The sequence below is a fragment of the Pituophis catenifer genome, unplaced genomic scaffold (assembly GCF_029215685.1).
Source record: "Pituophis catenifer annectens isolate HBS135680 unplaced genomic scaffold, rPitCat1.0.hap2 SCAF_14, whole genome shotgun sequence".
In the NCBI taxonomy this organism is placed as follows: Eukaryota; Metazoa; Chordata; class Lepidosauria; order Squamata; family Colubridae; genus Pituophis; species Pituophis catenifer.
In genome coordinates, this window is record NW_027256894.1 from 7254045 (window position 1) to 7274688 (window position 20644).

Consider the following 20644-nt stretch of genomic DNA (forward strand, 5'->3'; position numbering starts at 1 on the left):
CTAAGATTCCTGTATGTAGGCTTTTAGCAATAAAGCAGTCTAATTGAACCTTCATACGTGGACCTGGTTTTTCACACTTTCACACTGCATCCATCATATTGGTATTAGAATAGAATAACAGAGTTGGAAGGGACCTTGGAGATCTGCTAGTCCAACCCCCTGCCCAGGCAGGAAACCCTACACCACTTCCGACAAATGGTTATCCAACATCTTCTTAAAAATTTCCAGTGTTGGAGCATTTACAACTTCTGGAGGCAAGTTGTTCCACTGATTAATTGTTCTCCCTGTCAGGAAATTTCTCCTTAGTTCTAAGTTGCTTCTCTCCTTGATTAGTTTCCACCCATTGCTTCTTGTTCTACCCTCTGGTGCTTTGGAGAATAGCTTGACTCCCTCTTCTTTGTGGCAGCCCCTGAGATATTGGAAGACTGCTATCATGTCTCCCCTAGTCCTTCTCTTCATTAAACTAGACATACCCAGTTCCTGCAACCCTTCTTCATATGTTTTAGCCTCCAGTCCCCTAATCCTCTTTGTTGCTCTTCTCTGCACTCTTTCTAGAGTCTCCACATCTTTTTTACATCATGGCAACCAAAACTGAATGCAATATTCCAAGTGTGGCCTTACCAAGGCATTATAAAGTGGTATATTGAAGAGGTTCTACAGCCAACCTTAAGGGACAGTTGTCCACTCTCGCTTTAAGTATACAGGGGGGAAAACTTCTTTTCACAATAATGTCAGAAATGTAATTGGGTGTCGAAGAACTGAATGAAAAGCTAAGAAACAAAAGAAATGGGGGTTTTCTCATTAAATAAGCCTATTTCAGTACACGGTCAAATCCCAGGAAAACTTGGCAGGGCCTTCTTTAATGACAAAATAAGCTCTCTCTCTCTCTCTCTTTTTTTCAGGGAAAAAAAATCCTTCTTTTAAAACCTTCACTTGGTACACAATGAAATGAAACCTGTGTTACTCTGGAAGCAGGAGAGAGAAAAGTGACATTTTAGATGTCTTACAATTTCATGGAAGAAGACAGACTTCTGTGGTTAAAGGCCATCACTGAGGAGAAACCTTTAATGGTAGCTTGCTTGGGAAACCAACCGTTATTATTTTCCATCACAGTTAGTATTTGGAAAAGGAGGGGAGAAAAAATAATTTAAAAAAAAAAGGATCCAGCAGCCCAACATTTTTTTTTTTAGTTTAAAGTTCGACCGTTCATACGGAAAGGAATTAATTGGTTCCTCTGTTTTTTAATTAACTGTCTAAGGGGTTTCTAAGCTGTAAACAGTTAGTCTCCAAAGACAACGGTACAATTCCCAGAAGCTCTCTGTGTTATGGTCAAGAAATGTCTCCGTATATTTTGACAAGAACACAACCATCCACTTGATAGAAACCATGTTCCTCTGGGTTACATCCCAGCCAACTGTTAGCCCTAAAAGTCCTTGTGTTGTGTGGAAGAGGAGAATGTACTTCATTACATTAAAAAAAAAAAAGTCAGCTTTTGTATATTGTAGTAACCTGATGCAAAAAAAAAAAAAAAGCAATAATAAACGCTTGAAATGCGTAATTGGTTTTTCTACAATGCCTTATTTTCTAATGTACAGGAATTACTCTTCTTAGACTAATGTTCCCAGTAGCTGTGTAAGAATGCTTGCAGAACATTTATCTCCAGTTTAAGGTCTCGGATTCCATTATTCCCTCTTACCTTGTCATCATCATCCTCGTCCTCTTCTACGATAATGTAGTCCTTTAAAATAAAAAGAAGAAGAAAAAATATTAGACTATTTGAAAAAAGTCCAATGGATAAGCAGTTCTTTTGAAAAATATATGCATTTTATGCAAAAAAAGGAAAGTTAAACAAACCAGAAGAAAAGCTCCCTTGTATATTATTCAAATCTTGTCTGTCTGTCTGTCTATCTATCATCTATCTATTATCTATCTATCTATCTATCTATCTGTCTGTCTATCTATCTATCTATCTATTTTGATCACAGGATGGGACCATGAAATCCAAAATATCCTTTTTGGAATCACGTGCTTTTAAAAAGTAAAACAACTAAGATTTTTTGCACCTTCCCTGTGCTTTGCACAAAATTGCTTATTCCAGAAAGGAACAGTGTGATAGGTATGTCCACAATGCCAATTAAAAATCGCTAATTTATTTTTTCCTTTAACAATCATCCTTTTCTTTAACTCTCAAGGACGTGAAAGCTTAAAAAAAAAATAACAACAGAAAAACAGCAGCACCCAATAACCCTCGTCCAAGAAAACATGTTAACAAAACATATGAGGTCTAATTGTTCTGAAGGCCAGAAGGTTTTGAGAGACCTTATTTTATGTTATTTTAATTCATTGCCAAGTTTCTCTCCTGGTAAGGGGTTTTTTGTTCATCCTTTGACAAATGAACCAGTTGGAATGTCAAGGCTGAGATTCCAAACACTCAGTTTGTTCTCCCATTGTTGCTTATTTCAATGATTGTTCCCTCCCTTTAGGGCCATTACGAAAACATTAGGAGGCAGAAAACACATTAGCACACACGTAATCAATCTTAAGAATCAGATACAAAATTCTATACAGCATTATCACACCAATTGTTGAAAGAGAGGGTTAAAAAAGAAAGCGAGGTTACAATGAAATGTCAGGGCAACTTGAATCTCAGTATTTTTGTTTTTATTTTTGCAGGCAATGTATGAAAATATTCTACGGGTTATGCTAGTATCTGAATAGGCTGGTTTTTTTTTTTTTTTTAAAAAAAAATAAGCCTTCTATGTGATAAAGGTACACAAATATAGCAGAATGAAAGAGATGCACCCAAGCAAAATTAAAAAGAGTTTTGTTGAAAAATTGCAACAAAGGGGGCAGTTCAAGAACAACTACGTACTTGAAAGGGAAAATTAATCTAGGTCGGGGTTTTATAAAGCAAAATATTAAGTTGTCTTGGCAACAAAGAGCAGCTAAAAGGTAAATGGACCCCGATGTTAACATATGACAAGGTGTGTCCTATGGGTCATCCCAAGGGAGGCAAATAGCAAACAATTGTTGCAAATTCTCTGCCTTGATCCCAGGATGATACAAGACAGAAAATATTTCACTTCTGTTTCCTGCTATGTTGGGCATCTCCAGATTCTGCACAACTAAGATTCTTCCCTCTTCTAGTGGAGACCCAGGAGAAATTAATTAATTAATTAATTAGTTAATTAATTAATTAATTTTATTTATTTATTTATTTATTTATTGGTTCGATTTATATGCCGCCCTTTTCCAGAGACTCAGGGCGGCTTACAATGCGTTAAGCAATAGCCTTCATACTTTTGTATATACCTGCTTAGTAGGGCTCCCCCCCCCACAAGCGGTGTTCTTTTCATACAAAGTCAGCTTATTGCCCCCACAAACCGGGTCCTCATTTTACCTACCTCGAAAGGATGGAAGGCTGAGTCAACCTTGATCCTGGTGAGATTTGAATTCACAGTAATTGCAGGCAGCTGGTGTTACTTAACAGTGCTTTAGTCTGCTGCGCCACCAAGGCTCTTTTATTGAAAATGTGAAACACTTTGGCCAATTGTCTACGGAGAGTCTCAGTCATCCTGATCATGGGTTTCCAAAGGGTGCTTTTTCAAAAGGCAACTGGACTTTGTTCTTTCTTGAAGATGTTTCGCTTCTCATCCAAGAAGCTTCTTAGATAAGAAGCAAAACGTCTTCAAAGAAAAACACAGTCCCGTTGCCTTTTGAAAAAGCACCTTTGGAACATTTGGACCAATTGTTTAGATCAGGAGTCTCCAACCTTGGCAACTTTAAGACTTGTGGACTCGAACTCCCAGAATTCCCAGGAACTCTGGGAGTTGAAGTCCACAAGTCTTAAAGTTGAAGTCCACAAGTCTTAAACTTGCCATGGTTGGAGACCCCTGGTTTAGATGGCCTCAAAGAGGATCAGACAAATTCCTATAGCAATTGGTATATATGGCTACTCTCCCTTTATGTTCACCTATACTGCCTCACCTTAGTGATAGTGGTGGTGATGATAGTAGAGGTTACAACTGGACTGTGTTTTTCTTTGAAGAAGTTTCACTTCTCATCTAAGAAGCTTCTTGGATGAGAAGCTAAACAAGGAAAAATAAAGTCCAGTTGCCTTTTGAAAAAGCATCCTTGGGACAACCATGATCACCATTTCAACCATGATTACTGAGACTCTCCATAGACAATTGGCCAAAGTTTTTCACATTTTTAATAATTTCTCCTGGGTCTCCACTAGAAGAAGGCAGACTCCTAGTTGTGCAGAATCTGGAGGGTTCCTGAGCAGGATGAGCCAAGAAAACCAGGAGTGGATGCCAAGAGTCTATATTCCATCAGGACCACCAAGACATGAAGTTCATCAAAACTGTACCACCTGAAGCAAGCAGGCACCTATATCAGGCAGCAGGGATATAAGAAGACGCCAGAAGCAGATGATCACTTCAGTGATTGCAAATAAATCCCTTCCTACTGCATGAGAGATTGCAGAAGTAAACCATTTTTGTATTTGACCAGGAAAACACGTGCATTGGTAGGAAAAAGTGATTGAGCTCCTACAAAGATGAGGGGGCTCAAACTATTTTCCAAAGCACCAAAAGACAAGACAAGAATCAATGGATGGAAACTACGTATGTGCCAATAGTCATATTTGGAAATTCTGAGACCATGGCTGAAGACTCTCAGGAAATGGCTACCGTTCAAACATGGTTTTCCTGATTCACAAAATGGCAGATGTAACCTGCCCTACCAGAATGACAACAGAACAACAACAACAACAGAATAACAGAATAACATAGTTGGAAAGGACCTTGGGATGTATTCTAATGCAACCCCCTCCTCAAGCAGGAAACACATCCAGACAAATGGCTGTCCAATTTCTTCTTAAAAACCTGCAGTGATGGAACACCCATAACTTAATAGAAATCAAACACCAAAAGGCAAGACAAGAAACAAACCAAGGAGAGAAGCAACCTAGAACTACGGAGAAATTTCCTAATGGTGAGAGCAATCAACCAATAGAATAGTTTTCCTCCAGAAGTTGTGGATGCTCCATCATTGGAGGCTTTCAAAAAGAGACTGGACAACTATTTATCTGAAATGATGTAGGGTCTCCTGCTAGAGCAGGGGTTTCAACTAGAAGCTAATACAACCACCAGAACAACACCTTTACACATGGACGTCACTAAACACAGCACACAGAAATCAACTTGACCATATTATTGGCACAAGGAAAAGGAAGGGCTCAGTTATAAGAGTTCAGTTACAAGGAAGAGTTCAGAAAAATATAACAGAGAAATGTGGGCACAGGCCGACTGTGAAATAGATCATAAGATGCTCATGTGTAAGTTCCAGGTTAAGCTAAAGCAGAAGAAGACAGCCAGTGAATTTTCAGAAATGTGATCCTGAGAATATATCCCCCCCCATAGGAATCTTTTTCAAGTCCTCAACCTCATTGATAGGGGAACCAGAGGAACTGTGAAACAAAATGAAATCTTTATTAAGGTCGCGGAAATCAAGAAAAGTTGCTACGGGTGAATGTGAAAAGAGACTGCCAAAGATGAAGAAACAGAAGAAAATAAATGATGACAGAAGAGATAGCGGAAACTGCCAAGAACAGAAGAGAAGTCCAGGCCAAGAATGACAAGGATCTCAGGCAGGAACTGAACAAAGAATGTCAGAGAGCTTGTTAGAAGAGACGAGAAGCAATAGTGCAACATCTGTAAAGACATGGAAGCAGACATGGAAAAACAAGAACAGCTTTCCAAAAGAACTCAGACAGAGCTTCCAACTTTGAATTTGTTTCCTAAAAGTTGCCAATGTACAGATGGGAAATGATTCAAATAAGATCAAACAGAGATGGAAGAAGCCTACCGAACTGTAAGGAGGGTCAACATCCAAAATAGTTTGGAAGATACTCCCTATTTATGAAAACTTCTAGGATGGACAAGAAGATGAAGTTACGTCAAACATCAGTGGATGGAAACTAGTCAAGGAGAAAATCAAGCTAGAACTAAGCAGAAATTTCCTGACATTGAGAACAATTAATCAGTGAAACAGCTTGCCTCCAGTAGTTGTGGGTGCTCCAACACTGGAGCTTTTCAAGAAGAGAGTGTACAGCCATTTGTCTGGAATGGCACAGGGTCTCCTGCTGGAGCAGGGGGTTGGACTAAAAGATCTCCAAAGACCCTTCCAACTCTATTATTCTGTTATTCAATCCTCCTGGTCATTACCAAATCAGAAAGCTTTTGGAATTGATGGGGTATCTACAGATATATGGCACGCAATAAAAACACCAGTAATGATTCAGCCACACTATGCCAACAAATCTGGGGAACAACATAATGACTGTCCGTCCGTCCATCCATATCTATCTATCTATCTATCTATCTATCTATCTATCTATCTATCTATCTATCTATCTTCCATCTGCCTGCCTTCCTGTCCGTCCATCTATCTCTGTCGTCTCTGTCTCTGTCTCTGTCTCTGTCTCTGTCTCTGTCTCTGTCTCTATCTATCTATCTATCTATCTATCTATCTATCTATCTATCTATCTTCCATCTGCCTGCCTGTCTGTCCGTCCGTCCGTCCGTCTATCTCTACCTCTACCTCTACCTCTGTCTCTGTCTCTGTCTCTGTCTATCTATCTATCTTCCATCTGCCTGTCTGTCCATCCATCCATCTGTTCATCCATCAATCTCTCTCTCTCCCTGTCTCTCTCTTTCATGAACAAAGGGTTCATGGCTATACCTCATTACCCCAAAAATGAGGTATAAAAATATACATTTTGAGCTTGCAGAAGAGTTGAGTACACATTCATTGAAAGAGAACTTTGCAAAGACACAGCAGGATCAGGAAACAAGAGCATTCTCTGCAAAAAAAAAAAAAGAATAATCTATAACAACATCCATCATCTACTTAGCTGTATTTCACAACATCTCGGATTTTAGTGAGCCACTGAAGAGACACCAGAGGAGGAATGATGGAGAGCAATGGTTTGTAACTCTGTATCCTCTGCCTAGATCGAATTTGCCTGACTTTTATACCCATTCTTTGAAAATCCTCCTCTTGCATTTAATGGGTTGTTTGTTCCGAAATCCCCTCTAGTGGGAAAAGCTCTCATTTTCCAGATGCAATAAAGAAAAAAAACATGCTAAATGGACTTGGGATTTAGCTAGGATCACCTGGTCTCTTATCATTTGTCATTGTTCTCAACGTGCCCAAAATGGTTGGTTAAGTAAAAATGAAATTTGCCATATCTCTGGGGAGGCAGGAGAGGAGGCCCATAAGAGACCCATAACCAAAGCAGCAATATTAATATTATCAGTTTTACAACAGTAATAAAAACGGGGATCTTTAAATGGCTTCAATCTGCTTCAAGATGCTGTTTCTTAATTCTGTTGCAAAGTATATGCTTTCCTCCAAAATGGGGGTAAAAGTAAAGGTAAAGATTCCCCTCATACATATGTGCTAATCGTTCCTGACTCTAGGGGGTGGTGCTCATCTCCGTTTCAAAGCCGAAGATCCAGCACTATCCGAAGACATCTCCATGGTCATGTGGCCGGCATGACTCAATGCCAAAGGTGCACGGAACGCTGTTACCTTCCCACCAAAGGCGGGTCCCTATTTTTCTGCTTGCATTTTTTACGTGCTTTCGAACTGCTAGGTTGGCAGAAGCTGGGACAAGTCACGGGAGCTCACCCCGTTATGCGGCACTAGGGATTCGAACTGCTGAACTGCTGATCTTTAGATCGACAAGCTCAGCATCTTAGCCTCTAAGCCACCATGTTTCTTAAAATGGGGGTAGCTCATTCCAAAGCTGACAAATTTTAATTTTAAGACAGAAATAGGAGAAAAATGATTAAATATCAGGAAGCAATCATATAGACCGGTGCTTCCCAAACCTGGGTAAAAGGGTACCAACACACAAACTGATTACCCAGTCACAAAAGGGACGTTTAAACTGATTTAAAATATTTTGCCTACATTGGATAAAAACAACTTCCTGGTTAATGGTTTTGGGTCATGAAGGGAAAAGTTTGGGAAGCGTTAATATAGATTATTGTTTGCGAGAACATAAGCGACCAGTTGAACAAGGGAGACCCAAATTCATTGGTAGCCTCATACTGCAATGAACAAGGACATGCATTCAATTTCGCAACTACTATGATTGTTGGCTGAGCAGGGACAAAAATAGCTAAAGAGAAATGAATGAAGCCTGGGAAATGGGCTCCTTGTCAGTCAACAGGAGTGCTGATTTACCACCAACTTATCGGATACCGTATTTTTCAGAGTATAAGATGCACTGGAGTATAATATGCACCTTAGTTTTTGGGGAGGAAAATAAGAAAAAAGCTGATTGGCGGGTGGACCTGCCTCTCAGAATACCCCCAATTAGCTGTTCCCAGAGGTGAATTTTAGCAACAGGTTCGTTGGTTGTGAGCTCTGTGCCTTGCTTTTTTTTTTTTTTTTTTTTGCTTTTTTTTCTGCCTCTGAAGCTCTGTTTGGAGGCTTTTTTTCTGAAGCTTCGTTTCTGATGCTTTTTTCAGCCTCTGAAACCTCTGTTTGAGAAGACATACCCAGATTTTCACCCTCTTTTTTGGGGGGGGGAAGGTGTGTCTTAAACTCTGAAAACTACGGTACTTAGCAGCTGAGGACATGGCACAGAGAATCAACAATCAACAATTTAATAGCCAGCCTTCAACACACCAATTAACAACTGAAAGCTACACGCAACCATGCACCATATAAATACAACATGTAGAACATCCCAGGGTACACTTGGGAGAAGTTCCCTATGATGAGCTCCAGCATGAATCCCAAAGTTTGGAAGAATAAAACTTTGGTCCCGGTGACCGACTCAGATAAAATCCTACAGCGTTACTCTGGGACACATATATTTACCTTCATTCATAAGATTGTTGTTTGCTGCTCAGAGTTTTTACAGATTAACAGAGTTGGAAGGGATCTTATAGGTCATCTAGTCCAACCCCCCACTCAAGCAGGAGACCCTACACCATTTCTGACAAATGGCAGTCCAATCTTTTCTTGAAAGTCTCAAGTGATGAAGCTCCCACAACTTCCGAAGGCAACTTCTGTTCCATTGGTTGATGGTTCTCACTGTCTGAAAATTTCTCTTTATTTCTAGGTTGAATCTCTCCTTGTTCAGTTTCCATCTGTTATTCCTTGTCTGGCCTTTGGGTGCTTTGGAAAATAGCTTGACCCCCTCTTCTCTGTGGCAGCCCCTCAAGTATTGGAAGACGGCTATCATGCCTCCCCTGGTCCTTCTCTTCACTAGACTAGCCATGCCCAGTTCATGTAACCATTCTTCATACGTTTTAGTCTCCAGTCCCCTCATCATCCTGGTTGCTCTTCTCTGCACTTTTTCTAGTCTCAACATCTTTTTTATAGTGTGGTAACCAAAACTGGATGCAGTACTCTAGGTGTGGTCTTACTAGGGCTTTATAGAGTGGTATTAGTTGATAACAGTGGAGCAACTCGTAAATCCAGGAAATATATAAATTCTTATTCTGACCTCACCCACTTTTTGGAGAACCAACAAGTACTCTTAGTGATTTTAACTGATTTCCCCAGGCAATTACAGGATTCCCAGGCTGTGTTTCATGGAGCAATTACAATTAAGGGTTAACAACTGGGATTTATCAACGCATGTCAGCATGGTCCTCAAAGAAAGAGAATGGTGTTGGTCTAGGATAGGGGTCAGCAATCTACGGCTCTGGAGCCGCATGTGGCTCTTTCATTCCCCTGCTGTGGCTCCCTGTTGCTGGTCGGCTCCACAATTAATAGGGCTTTTGGTTAGGACAGGTAGAGGAAAAAGGACGCCGTGCTAGGAGGATACTCTATGGTGTGTGTGGGGGGGAGGGGGGAACCAGACTTCTGGTCAGCAAAGGAAAAAGGATGCTGTGATAGGAGGAGACTCTATGGTGGTGGTGGGGGAGGGGGGGAACCGGACTTCCAGTCAGCAAAGGAAAAAGGACGCCGTGATAGGAGGAAGACTCTATGGTGGGGGAACCGGACTTCCGGTCAGCTTCAGAACTGAACGGGGGGCTTCCGGTTAGGACCTTTGTGGCTCTTTGAGTGTTTAAGGTTGCCGACCCCTGATCTAGGAAAAGTTGCCCTTCTCTGATTCTCATTCTCCTGCATTCCACAAATCAAGTCCCAGATGGACCTGGAAAAAAACAAAAATAACACACACACACACCATACCTACCTGGGCATCTTGTATGATTAAGGCTTTGTCAGGACTGCTCAGGGAGATGTTATACACAAAGAGCATCAGCAACGCTAAGGGCACCATGTAGGGCTCAAAATGCCACACGGTGGTCACAAACACCTAGCGAAAGAGAAGAGGGAGGTTAGCGACGTTATTTGCATTAAGCTCCCCCCAAAGTCAAAAGAGAATGTTAAAGGAGAAACGAGAAAGACGCAGAGGAGAAAGCTTTCAAGCCTTTGTATCTGAAAATAATGCTTGTAGCTTTTTGCCTCTCGGCTAACCTCTGCTTCCTGACTGCCCGTCCTCCTGAGGTTTGCATTCATGTCAGATACATCAGCCTGGATGCTTTTATATTTCTTGGTCCAAGTGTAATCTGCAAAGATTGCTTGCCTCACCTTCTCCTTTTAAACCTTACATGCGTAGCAACAAGGAAAGCGGATAAATCTATACAACAGGTTTCAAGCATCTGCAAATGCAGACACACGCACCCCGTGTAACAGGGAAGGGAAAAGTTGCTTCCTGCAGAACCTTATTTCTTTGTAAAGGAACATCTCCAATACTATTATTTTGGGGTTTTTTTTTTAGATTAACAGTGTTGGAAGGGACCTTGTAGATCATCTAGTCCAACCCCCCCGCCCAAGCAGGAGACCCTACACCATTTCTGACAGATGGCAGATGGCCATGGTGAGTTGACAGTGGCAAGTTGGTTGTGGTGAGTTGGCCATGGAAAGTTGGTTGTGATAGTTGGCCATGACAAGTTGGCCATGGTGAGTTGACCGTGGCAAGTTGGCTGTGGTGAGTTGGCCATGGAAAGTTGGTTGTGATGAGTTGGCCATGACAAGTTGGCCATGGTGAATTGACCGTGGCAAGTTGGCTGTGGTGAGTTGGCCATGGAAAGTTGGTTGTGATGAGTTGGCCATAGCAAGTTGGCAGTGGTGAGTTGGCCATGGAAAGTTGGCCATGGTGAGTTGACCGTGGCAAGTTGGCCATGGTGAGTTGACCGTGGTGAGTTGGCTGTGGTGAGTTGGCCATGATGAGTTGGCCGTGACAAATTGGCCGTGGTGAATTGACGGTGGCAAGTTGGCTGTGGTGAGTTGGCCATAGCAAGTTGGCAGTGGTGAGTTGGCCATGGAAAGTTGGCCATGGTGAGTTGACCGTGGCAAGTTGGCCATGGTGAGTTGACCATGGCGAGTTGGCTGTGGTGAGTTGGCCATGATGAGTTGGCCGTGACAAGTTGACCGTGGTGAATTGACGGTGGCAAGTTGGCTGTGATGAGTTGTCCGTGGCAAGTTGGCCATGACGAATTGTCATAGACCCCACTGGAGGTCCTAAATGATATATGCCAGCAACACAATTACATTTCTAAATTAGAACAAGCATTACTTTTGACAAAAGCTGTAAAAAGTATTTGAGGAGGGCATCCTTGCAAAAACACAGTTTCTCAGAATGCTGAAATCCCTGTGTCCTTTCAAGGCACCCACAGACTCTGATGGCCTGGGCATGTGCCATTTCATGTATAAATATTTCTCCTTGGTGGCTGGGTTTCAGCAGCCGAGATTAAGCAAGCATGTGGTAAAGTCACCCTCGGGGAAAGTTCAGCTCCTAACTACATGGATGGAGAGAGCGAGGAAGAGACACAGAAGTTCTCTTGGCAACCCTACAGAAGCACTTTCCCACCGCTTCCTAATGGGGATCCAGCCAAGGATTAAAACTAAGACTCTGCTTCATTTGCTCAAGTTCAGGCAACACCAGAGAGCTGCTATCACCCCTTCGATACAAGTTCACGGCCGCTTTGATAGAAACTCCCACTTTCACTATTAAGATAGTGTTTACTATCCTTTCAGGCTGATGGCTGAGGAGAGATTGACAGTTTTTATGCCAAACACCAAAATTTCCTCTAGAGACCTGTTTTGGGAAGTGCCTAAGAAGCAGAGCTGAAGTCCAAAGTAGCAAAACTGCTATTCCAGAAGATTCTGGGCGGTTTACAAACTCCACCCAAAAACAGTTGCAGCCCAGACTAAAATAACAAGAAAAATAAAAGATACAGAAATACAGTACAGAGGCCCAACTAATACAGAATCACCATATTAACCTCAGCACTCTGGAGAGAAGGAATTGGATATGTTCTTAAGCTGCAGAGCCTTAAGAGTAATTCAGAGCCTTCCATTTCTTTTTTATCAAATTAACCAAATACCGTATTTTTCAGAGTATAAAACACATCGGAGTATAAGACGCACCTACCCTTTTTGGTGAGGAAAAGAAGAAAAAGAAATCTGCCTCTGCCTCTAAGCAATTTTGCCTCATTGCAGCAAACAGCAAACAGCCTGCTTTACTTTCATTTTCATTTTCAGCATAGCTTGATTAGCAGAAGGAAAAAAAAATCTGCTCCAGCAATTGCAGCAAGCAACAGAGCCCTGCGCAAAACAGCTGAGAGCAAAACAGCTGAGAGTCGGGAGGCCGATCCAATCAACTTGTGCTAATTAGGCTGTGCTGAAGCTGAAAGGAGCTGTTTTTTCTTGCTGTTTGCTTGCAAGGAGGTAACTGCTGTGAAGCAGAGGCCAAAGGGTGGGGGCCAGTGAGTGGGCGGGGCTACATCAGTGTATAAGACACACCCAAATTTTCACCCCCTTTTAAGGGGGAAAAAGGTGCGTCTTATACTTCGAAAAATACGGTAATATAATCCTAAATCATAATATTCATACCTTTTTTCATAAATAACCCATTTCCTTCCCTCTTTTCTATTTCTTTCTCTCTTTTTTTTTCCAATTTATCCGAATACTCCATTTAAATATATTACTACAATTCATTTTAAAGTCATTCATTTCTACATCAATACAATATAATTTCAAATTATATTATAATTGAGAGAGATATATGTAAAACTGCCGACTACTAAATAATTATGAGTGGAATGATGAAATATAGGGAAAATATTTGAAATTATATTATATTGTGAAAAGGAAGTAACGGGAGAAAATTTGAATAAGAGAATTTAGAGTTAGGTTTAGATTTTAGAAAAATGATTGATTTCAATTTAAAGGGTTTCAATTTGAAAAAAAGTAAAGAGAGGAGTGGAAAAATAAAAACTGATTAAGATTAGGGCGAAGGGTAATACTGTTTATATATTAGAAGAAATAGAAGGAAAATAAAATAAAAAATTAGAGAGAAAGAATTTTATGGCGAAAAATGAAATATATTAAAATGGTGTTTGAGAAACTAAAAGTGGTACAAATTTTGGCTCGGCCAATACTCTGTTCAGAAAAAATGCATTGTCTATTTGTTTGAAAAATAAAATAAAATAAATAAATAAATAAATAAATAAATAAATAAAGAGTAACTCAGAGCCTAAAATGGACTATACCATTCACCTCTGTTCCAAAAAAAAAAAAGGACTGAATGTAAACTGAAAGAATATTGTGTCCAGTTCTGGTCACCACACTACAAAAAAAGATGTTGAGATCCTATAAAGCAGTTTCTCTCAACCTTGGAAGCTTGAAGATGGCTGCTGGCTGGGGGATTCTGGGAGTTGAAGTCCACCTATCTTCAAGCTACCAAGGTTGAGAGAAACTGCTATAAAGAGTCCAGGGAAGAGCAGCAAATATGATAAGGAGACTGGAGGTTGTACGATACAATGAATGATTGAGGAAACTACTGTAGGTACAGTATGTGTCCCCTTCTACCACTACTGTTTTAGGTGCTGCTGTCAGCTCGAGACTCAGACCGCGAGAGAAAGCAGCACCTAAGCCCGTAGTGGTAGAAGGGGACACGATGTCTTTCAGTACTCAAGGAGCTGCCACGGAGAAGAAGGGATTGACTTATTCTCCAAAGCACCTGAGGGCAGGACAAGAAGTAATGGGTGGAAGCTTGTTAAGAAGAGATCCAACCTAGAAGGAAGGAGAAATTTCCAGACACTGAGAACTAATCAGTGGAAGAGCTTGCCTCCAGAAGTTGTGGATGTCATCACTGGAGGCTTTTAAGAAGAGACTGGACAGCCACTTGGTATAGGGCAGGGGTGTTAAACTCAATTTCATTGAGGGCCACATCAGGGCTGTGGTTGATCTCGTGGGGCCATGCGGGCATGGCCAATTGGGTGGGTATAGTCAATTGGGTGGGTGCGGCCAGCTTGATGCCACTCACTGGGTATGGCCAACTGGGCAGGCATGGCTGATTAGGTGGGCGTGGCCATCTTGAAGCCACTCCCCAAACTGCTGACATGTTTCCTCTTTGCATTGGGTAGACTGGGCCGAAGCCACACTGGTCCAATGTCTCCTCTTCGCATTGGCCCGCGGGCATTGTGTTTGACACCCCTGATATAAAGTCTTCTGCCTTGAGCAAAAGAACGGACTAGAAGACGTCCAAATCAGTGGTGAAATCTAAATTTTTTTTACTACCGGTTCTGTGGGCGTGGCTTGGTGGGCTTGGCTTGGTGGGCGTGGCAAGGGAAGGACACTGCAAAAACTCCATTCCCACCCCACTCTGGGGCCAGCCAGAAGTGGTATTTGCCGGTTCTCCGAACTACTCAAAATTTCCATTACCGGTTCTCCAGAACCTGTCAGAACCTGCTGGATTTCATCCCTGCTCCAAATCCTTCCCGCCCTATGATTCTATGAAATGACTTCCTGGCGTGAATTCCAATGGATCTCTTCCAGAGTCTATCATTATTACTATTATTATTATTATTATTATTATTATTATTATTATTATTATTATTAGTCATATTTCTATGCCGCCCACTCTCTGAGGATTCTGGGTGGCTTACACCAAATACAGTATACTAAATAGCATATTGTCCCCCAACAATCTGGGTCCTCATTTTACCCACTTTGGAAGGATGGAAGGCTGAGTCAACCTTGAGCCGGTGAGATTTGATCCGCTGATCTGCTGAACTAGCAGTCAGCTGAAGTAACTGCAGTACTGCACTCTAACCACTGCGCCACCTCGTCTCTTTTTTTAGTGAGGCGTGTCCTTTTTCCTTGATCCAACGCTTCCCGAAGGACTGATTTTTTTCCCCCAACAATCCTTCCATTCCTGAATTGCTATTTCAACATAAAATGCCTTGTCTGCTGCTACCATTTTTCCTACCCTGGAGTCATTCTAAGCATGGATCATTTCCAACCCACCCGCTCCGTGTCTGTTCAGGTCTGAGCCAAGTTGAGCCACTCTTCTTCTCGCGCCATAGAAGAAAATCACTCTTTTATTGTACAACAGCACATAAAATATAAAGGGTCACCGTCAGAAAAAGGGAGGGAGATGAGCTTTGCATATGTGCTACTAACCCAAATCCACAGCAGGTTTAAACACAGTTACCATTTTTATTGACCCATAATGCCTGCATTACAGAATGCACTAAAATAATCAGATGGCATTTTAAATATATCTCCCGTTTCTAAATTAACAGGAAGGGTGGAGAACAAGGACAGCCCATAATATTGCCAACAGCATGATTAGGCAATAAAAGTGCCCCGAATCCCTCAGGTCATTCACTTTCCAAGCACAAAACCATCTGAAAAAGGCCAGGGAAGAAAGGAATTTAAAGCAGCCATTTATGCTTAAAAAAAAAAAACATTAAAGCCAAATGAGAACTTAAGGCATGTGTCATGTAGTTTTGAGACTAGGTGATACCTTCAAACCAACATTAGTCATGTTCGAAATCCAAAGTCAAATCTTACTGTCCCAGGAACCGTGAGGCCAAAAAGTTGATGGCCCTGTGGAAAACCAGGCTGTTGAAGATGCTGTAGGCAACTCCACAGCCTCCACAGTATTTTGGAAAATGCCTATGAAAGGGAACAACTGAACAACACCCATGGAAGTGTGATGTGAGGACATGTTCCTCCAGGCCTTCCTGTCCTCTACCATCCTCTGGAGTCCATTTAAGATGATGCCTATTGCTTCGGTGACTCCATCCAGCAACCTCATTCTCTGCCATCCCCTTCTTCTTTTGCCCTCCATCGTTCCCAGCATTAGGCTTTTCTCCAGGGAGTCCTTCCTTCTCATCAGGTGGCCAAAGTATTTGAGTTCCATCTTCAGGACCTGGCCTTCTAAAGAGCAGTCAGGGTTGATCTCCTCTAGGACCGACCGGTTGGATCGCCTTGCAGTCCAATGGATGAATAGACTACTGATTTCTTGGGGTAATACCTATACAGTAAACAGATATCTCTCCCATAAACTTACACTCTCCAAGAAAGATGCTTCCAAGCGAATTCTTCATTAATAAATATTTATTAATACATACTGCAACTAGATTGAGGAAAAACGCAAAGGCTCACCCCTTTTCTGGCTGCTTCAAATAGTCCATGCTAAAGAACAGATCTAATTCTGCAAGTTGAAATCAAGGGCAGGCGAGAGAGTGTTTTAGTAATTAAATAAATGTGCATAATGAACCAGATGCCCAGGAGGGCCCTCTTTTTCCACGCAGGCCAGATTTTCACTTGAATTTTTAATTTTTATATACAGATGAAAACACTGGGCAGGGCAGAACACAATGGTGAGGTAATGCGCCAGCCATGAGGTACAGGAGGAAGAGGAAGCTGTCGGTGTGAGGTTGAACAGAATGTCTGGGTGTGTCTAGCTTTCACTACTCAGGGGCAACAACCCCCAAAATTCTTGCAACCTTCCGTCCTCCTTTGAGAAAGCGTTTAAGAGGAAACCGCTTCTGAATTTCGTGCTTGATGTGGAAAAGAATGTAACTTTGACTTTCGGTTTTATAAATTAGATGGATAGATCTTTATAGCAATGACTTGTTATAATTTTAGGTTCTATTTAATTGGGCCAAACTATGTTATAATAATAATTTTAATTAGCAATTTTATGATGTTTGTGTATCTATATTTTTCTTGACTGTACACCGTCTCCTATGGGAGAAAGGTGGTATAGAAATATAATAAATAAATAAATAAATAAATAAATAAATAAATAAATAAATAAATAAATAAATAAATAAATAAATATTATCATATGGTTTGGTTCTGCAACCCAACAAGACAGACACAGACTTCAGAAGATAATTAGAACTGCAGAAAAAACAATGGCTACCAACCTGCCTTCCATTGAGGACCTGTATACTGCATGAGTCAAAAAGAGGGCTGTGAAAATATCTACAGACCCCTCGCATCCTGGATATAAACGGTTTCAACTCCTACCCTCCAAATGACGCTATAGAGCACTGCACACCAGAACAACTAGACACAAGAACAGTTTTTCCCCGAATGCCATCACTCTGCTAAACAAATAATTCCCTCAACACTGACAAACTATTTACTAAGTCTGCACTACTATTAATCTTCTCATCGTTCCTACCACCCATCTCCTTCCACTTATGACTGTATGACTGTAACTTGTTGCTGTATCCTCACGATTTATATTGATTGTTTCCTAGTATGATTCGATTGCTTATTTGTACCCTATAACTATCATTAAGTGTTGTACGTTGTGATTCTTGACAAATGTATCTTTTCTTTTTATGTACACTGAGAGCGTATGCACCAAAGACAAATTCCTTGAGTGTCCAATCACACTTGGCCAATAAAGAATTCTATTCTATTCTATTCTATTCTATTCTATTCTATTCTATTCTATTCTATTCTATTCTATTCTATTCTATTCTATTCTATTCTATTCTATTCTATTCTGGAAAAACAAAAAACTGTGATTTGATGTGAATGCCTTATTCTATTGCGACAGAGAGAGTTGGAAGTCAATGCTTCTCTTTCTTTTTTCTTTTCTTTTCTTTTCTTTTCGTTTCTTTTCTTTTCTTTTCCCTACCTTTCCTCACTTCTCTTTCCCCTTTCCCCTCCCACCCTCGCTGCTCTTTTATTTACTTTTGTATTTTGCATTTTATAATACTTTATAACTTAATAAAAAAAACATTTTAAAGAGAAAGTGTTTTAGACATCTGTTCAAGGTTTGCATGAAAGAGATACCAAGAGCTTTTTATCGGACCGACGCAAAAAAGCAAACAAACAGAACACCACTTGCTGGAAACCAAACCAAAAATAATAGCCAATTTCTTCAGACCAAACAAGGATTCTTCTTCTGCTCTTTGTGGGACCTTGTGAGTTGGTCTCACTGTTCCAGTGGCCTTTAAGCCAAAACACCGTTCAAAGATAAGCCCACTGATTAAACTGATGACTTTTTCTATGCTCCAATCTTTTACATTCTCATTTCCTGGCCTTTTCGCTAGAATAACAGGATCTAGACAGCCAAGCTTTGAAAATGCCTATCAATAACCCCCTTGAAATGAAAAAAATAAATAAAATAAATTAGAATATTATTACTTCACACCTGCTTAACAAGGAAAGGAAAGGGAACACAGTTGGAGAAAGGAGAAACTTCTGAGGTCATGTTAGTTTGCCCCCTTAGGGGAGATCAATCCTCTCCATTTCAGTTTCTCTGAAATTTCTCCTTTTTTCCGAATGTGCTAATTTCAGGTGCTCAACTTCCCCTTTTCTTAGAAACTGTCAAACTCGGTTCATCAAATTGAGGGTTTAATATTTGCACACTTTCCTCCCAAAATATATGCACAATTCTTTGCAATGTTGTTTAACATGTTCAGTTAAGCAAAAAAAAAAAAAAACCCCAAACCCCCTACATATTCTTCTGATTTCACATTTTGGAACCAGCGTGCAAACTAAAACGGAGAATTCTGAACACTCTAGTTGGGGATGATGGGAGCTGTAATCCAGTGACCCCCAAAAAGCAAAGCCAAAAGAGAACTAGCTGGACTCAAAGGTACCAAAATATTGCTTGACAAATTGGTAAAAATTAAGTCTTACTGCCCCCACCCTTCCCTCCCAAATCAGGTGGCTTGTAACATATTTTTCGTAAGCATCTCCTTTCCCTTTTTGAATTACACAAGTGGCTAACATGATAATGAAACACTTTGGCAGAATTATGATCTTTTTGGATACGATGGCAATTAGCACCACCAAGTAGCACTCATTTTAGAATGCCTTTTCAGCCTAAAAAAGCGCCTTAAGTTATTAAATAAAAAGTTTCTTATTTTGGAAAGATAAGTGCAAGCAGGGTAGAGAATGACAGAATTGAAAGGGGCCTTGGAGGTCTTCTAATCCAACCAGGTCTGCATATATGTGTGAGCCTGGCTATGTAATTGCCATTGCTCTTTACCATATTTATATACAGCCCCAAGTCTTAAGGATACTGAATAACTAAATTACTGATATGGGTCTACCCCTTTTGAGGGATGCCAAGCCGAAAGAAAACCAAAAGAAAACAAAATCACCCTTGGAAAAATATTTGCCTAGCTATCTCATCTCATCCCATCGTTTCTCTTTTCTTGAGAACAGGGTGGAGCAAATATCGGACCTGGAATTTTTTTAGAATAGAATAGAATCCTTTATTGGCCAAGTGTAATTGGACACACAAGGAATTTGTCTTGGTGCGTACGCTCTCAGAGTACATAAAAGAAAAGATACGTTCGTCAAGAATCATAAGGTACAACACTTAATGATAGTTATAGGGAAATAGTCAATATAAATCTTAAGGATACCAGCAACAAAGTTACAGCCATGTAGTCATAAGTGGAAGGAGATGGGTGATAGGAACGATGAGAAGACTAATACTAATGCAAACTTAGTGAATAGTTTGACAGTGTTGAGGGAATTATTTTTTTAGCAGGGTGATGGCGTTTGGGAAAAGAACCTTGGTAGTACAGTGGTTTAATGCACCCTGTAATTAACACAGCTGCCTGCAATTTCTGCAGGTTCGAATCTTACCAGGCTCAAGGTTGACTCAGCCTTCCATCCTTTCTAAGGTAGGTTAAATGAGGACCCAGTTTGTGAGGGCAATAAGCTGACTTTGTATAAATATACAAAAGTATGAAGGCTATTGCTTAACGCATTGTAAGCCACCCTGAGTCTCCGGAGAAGGGCGGCATATAAATCAAATTTAAAAAAAAGAAAAAAAAAACAAACCTGTCTTTGTGCCTAGTTGTTCTGGTGTGCAGTGTTCTATAGCATCGTTTTGAGGGTAGGAGTCGAAACTGTTTATGTCCAGGATGTGAGGGGTCTGTAGATATTTTCACAGCCCTCTTTTTGACTCGTTCAGTATACAGGTCCTCAGTGGAAGGCAGGTTGGTAGTAATTGTTTTTATTTTGTGCATATAAAGCAGGGGTATCAAACTCAATTTCATTATGGCCACATCAGGGTAATGTTTGACCTCAGAGGGCCAGGAGGTTGGGGCGTGGCCAAGAATGGCCATGGCCATGGCCATGGCCATGGTAGGCATGGCCAGCTTGATGTCACTCATGTCAGGGGCACCTGTGGTGGCTAAATGCTAAGGCAGGACTCTCCGGAGATCCTTCTTCATTCTCATTATAATATCCTTCCTTCCTTCCTTCCTTCCTTCCTTCCTTCCTTCCTTCCTTCCTTCTTTCCTTCCTTCCTTCTCTTCTCTTC

At 40.9% G+C, this 20644-nt stretch overlaps 1 protein-coding gene across 1 annotated transcript in view; it reads right to left on the reverse strand.

Moving 5' to 3' along the window:
* Positions 1-20644, reverse strand: part of MCTP2 (multiple C2 and transmembrane domain containing 2) — a 125965-nt gene that overhangs the window by 16670 nt on the left and 88651 nt on the right. The window contains exons 17-18 of the mRNA XM_070953809.1: positions 10229-10351; positions 1697-1738 (exon numbers count right to left, since the gene is read on the reverse strand). Coding sequence (XP_070809910.1) covers positions 1697-1738; positions 10229-10351 — 165 coding nt within the window. The remainder of the gene's footprint in view (positions 1-1696; positions 1739-10228; positions 10352-20644) is intronic.